This window comes from Cyprinodon variegatus, unplaced genomic scaffold (genome assembly GCF_000732505.1).
Source record: "Cyprinodon variegatus isolate N-32 unplaced genomic scaffold, C_variegatus-1.0 Scaffold1160, whole genome shotgun sequence".
Taxonomy (NCBI): Eukaryota; Metazoa; Chordata; class Actinopteri; order Cyprinodontiformes; family Cyprinodontidae; genus Cyprinodon; species Cyprinodon variegatus.
In genome coordinates, this window is record NW_015151613.1 from 24,675 (window position 1) to 28,407 (window position 3,733).

The window sequence follows — 3,733 nt, forward strand, 5'->3', positions numbered from 1 at the left end:
CTGAGTGAATAAAGGGTTAAACCATGAAAAAAACAATACTAGTCCAAGAACTGAGTGCTTGTATGGTTTATATTCTTTTTAAAGAGTGAAAGGGACACTAAGAAGATCCGTTGTTATTTCTTATGGATGCTATCTTTATTTTCTAAATGTTTTGGTAAATTTGTTTAATTCTACAATATTTGGCTGGAAAACATCTTAGTGTAGCCCTTTATGTGTTGACACAGGGAGCTACGTTGGTATGTGTTTTTGGTCAAAACTCTGATTTCTGGTATTTCAATTCAGTTTATTTATATAGCGCCAATTCACACATGTCATCTCAAGGCACTTTCCAGTTCACCAGATCATACAGTCAAAGTGATTCAAATTTTCTATCTAAGGAAAACCAGTAGATTGCAATCCCTCACACTATGCATGCATGTAGTGACAGTGGAGAGGAAAAACTCCCTTTACACTGGAAGAAACTTCCAGCAGAACTAGCCTCAGTTTGAGCGTCAGATGGAGTTTTGAGGCAGGTCATATCAAATTCTTTTAAATCCCTGTAAAAGAAGTCTTTGTAAACCTGCCAATGTGAGGACAGATATGGTCCTGGATGTATATGATTGACTGTGGATGAAATGGTAGCTCTCATAAATATAACTTTGTCTATATAAATGACATTGAAATGCGATTTTGAGAACCTCTCCCTATTAATATTTATTTCTCAGCTCATTCATCAGTTGGATCCTCAAACGAATGGTCTGGTTTTCTTTTTAAGGCCCAAATTGTGCTAACAGACTGTGACAGAGTGACAGACTTTTTTTTATCAGTAAATAAATCAAAATGACTGGCTTAAAGGTGGGCAAAGACAGAGGACACTGGGTTTATTAAGGGAAAACCTGTTCCCCACCGGGTTTGCTCAGGGAGAATGATACCACAGTAACAGAGAAAGGCTGAGGAAACTCTTTTTGTGAAACGGAAAACTCTGATTTTTCCTGATTTCAGGTATAAGAAACTTAGATTTTTCAGTTAACATGCTGTTTGCAGCTCTTTTGAGATGTGAAAATATTCTGTTGATCAGGTTCTTAAATTTTATTGTGTGAAAAAACAATTAAAATACCACACTGACAGGAAAGTGAAGTCATGAAAAGGTAATCCTAGCTGCTTAAAAAAAGAACAAGACAGAGGCAATTTAAACCCTGCATGTCTCCAGCATTCATGAACTTTGAAACAGAAGGACACCAAAAGACACCTGTACAAGTTCTAGACATTAGGGGACTTGATACTCCAGAAAAAAAAACTTTTCAGATTTAATCCCTCTTAGCAAGTGGTTTATGAAATCTATCACTGTTACTTTAATAAAGAAAGGAATGAATTGTCGCCTTTTCTTCATGTTTTTGTCGTTTTTTCTGCTCACAGGTTGAAACAGAAGAAATACACTCTGGCCCTATTAGAGCTCTTTTTCCTCCCCAATCAAAGAGCTTTTATCCTTTAGCCTAGTTGGTCTGTGGAACCAAATCAGTCATCATGGGAACGGTTCTATCACTCTCTCCGAGCTATCGTAAAGCTGCTCTCTTTGAGGATGGTGCAGCCACAGTGGGCCACTACACAGCTGTCCAAAACAGCAAGAATGCTAAGGAGGCTGCATCAGCTAAGTCCCTGAAACGGCCTTCTATTATTAGCGCATTGCCATGGAAACGGATTGTGGCTGTATCGGCAAAGAGGAAGGGTTCCAAGAAGCTCCAAACAGAAGTTGGGGATGGGGGGAAAGGGAGCTCTCCAGAAGGCCATGGAACCACCAACTCAGCATCCAACAGCTTAAAGCTAAAGAAGTCTCAATCCTGCGCTAACCTTACCACATACTCATCCAGTCAGGATCCCTCTGCTACCACCACCACTACCTCCTCCCACCTGCCCACCTCCAAGACCGTTGCAAACGTAGCCGCTGTAGTTGCCAAAAAGAATTCCCTCACAGGAACTGGAATCCAGCCTTCCACTGCTGCTGGTACGCCAAAACGGATCATTGTCCAGGTAACCTGAATGTTTGAGTTACTTAGTGAAAACATGTGCCTGTTCAGAAAAGATCAAAATTCAGGTGATTATGGTAAAATAAGCCTATATACTCCAAGCGTCTGTCCTGAATTGGTTTTGATCGTCCTTTTTGAGGCTAAATAAAACCCCCAGCACCAGGTGAGATGAGCTGATATAATCAGGTGTGGCGCTGTCTGCCATTGACTTAGCTAATAAATAAAATAAGTACTAACCACATACCGATTGTGCTGTAATGCTTTGAGTAAAAAAAACAACAGGAGGTTAGGGCTTAAAATTGCAAACACCATCAGCACTATTAGCAAAGACATTTCCACATGTGCCTTGGATGCTTCCTGAGCTTCAGTTCCAGCTTTAGTTTTATAAATTTAGAATTGCTTCGGCTTGTTGACCAATTGTACACAAGCACAGTGATTTAATCCCAATCATATGATGTTGCTATGGTAAATATGGACAGAAATGCTTTATTTATTAGTAAATTGAGTAAAAAAAAAATGTAATGACAAAATTAACAAATGCTACTCCAGCAGGATGACAGGCTGAGTTACTGGCATATAAATGAAAGAGAATGTCATAAAGCCCAAGTATGTACCTTTAATTCTTCTTCTTCTCAGTGACCTGTTTTCTCTTTCTAAAAATTAGGCTTCCACCAGTGAGCTGATGCGTAGCCTTGGGGAGTTCCTCTGCCGCCGCTGTTATAGACTGAAGCGCTTGTCTCCGACAGATCCCGTGCTGTGGCTGCGCAGCGTGGACCGCTCTCTGCTCCTGCAGGGCTGGCAGGATCAGGGCTTCATCACTCCAGCCAATGTTGTCTTCCTCTACATGCTGTGCCGGGACGTGGTCTCGTCCGAGGTAGCCTCAGAGCGTGAGCTTCAGGCCTCGCTGCTCACCTGCCTCTACCTTTCCTATTCCTACATGGGCAACGAGATCTCTTATCCCCTGAAGCCCTTCCTAGTTGAAGCTGAGAAGGAAGCCTTCTGGGATCGTTGCCTGGAGATTATCAACCGGATGAGTGGCAAGATGCTTCAAATCAACACCGACCCCCATTTCTTCACCCAGGTGTTTGCAGATCTGAAGAATGAGAGCAAGAAAGAGGAAGAGAAAACTAAACTTCTCATAGGCCTTGACCGATAAGAAGGATCCGGAAGGGGGTAAGATAAGATGGAAGGATAGAAAGGTGGCTGTTAGGAAGTCAGATGGCTAGAATTGTAGTTTTAATTTAGAAAAGTACCTTCGTCTGGCGTCTCTGTTGATCCAAGATGACTATATTTCCTGTTTTTAACCCAGAGGGATAAAGTTTTCATTAACTAATAGAAATTAAATGAGCTGAGTGAGCTAAAGTAGCACTTAAGCACAAACAGATGACATGTCGGGCAGTTTTACCACATCTAAGCGATGTGGAATGCTGAGGTGGTTTCTACCCCTTCAAACCGATTGGTTCTCTCAGTTTCATCCAATATTTAATTTCTTGGTTAAAGCAATCAAAGTAGCTTGACTTGAAAAAACATTGGTATCTGATACCAGGCCTTGCAAAAGTATTCCTACCTCTTAAACTTTTACACATTTTGTCAGGTTGTTGCTTCAAACTTTGACATATCTTAGATTTATTTCTGGCAGATAAATTATATGGTGCTTAATTAACTGGGCCTTTTTGACATTAAAATGGATCAGTCTAAACCATTTCTAATGAAGCTCTGAGTTTATGTTT

The 3,733-nt window shown here is 40.8% G+C and overlaps 1 protein-coding gene across 2 annotated transcripts in view; it reads left to right on the forward strand.

Moving 5' to 3' along the window:
• LOC107101840 (cyclin-dependent kinase 5 activator 1-like) overlaps nucleotides 1-3,733 on the forward strand; it is a 13,871-nt gene that overhangs the window by 2,904 nt on the left and 7,234 nt on the right. The window contains exons 2-3 of one of the 2 annotated variants that reach the window (XM_015400910.1): nucleotides 1,396-2,007; nucleotides 2,668-3,176. In XM_015400910.1, the coding sequence (XP_015256396.1) occupies nucleotides 1,504-2,007; nucleotides 2,668-3,159 (996 nt within the window). In that variant the 5' untranslated portion in view covers nucleotides 1,396-1,503 and the 3' untranslated portion in view covers nucleotides 3,160-3,176. Of the gene's footprint in view, nucleotides 1-1,395; nucleotides 2,008-2,667; nucleotides 3,712-3,733 lie in introns of those variants that run through there. The other variant, XM_015400909.1, reaches the window with a different exon arrangement.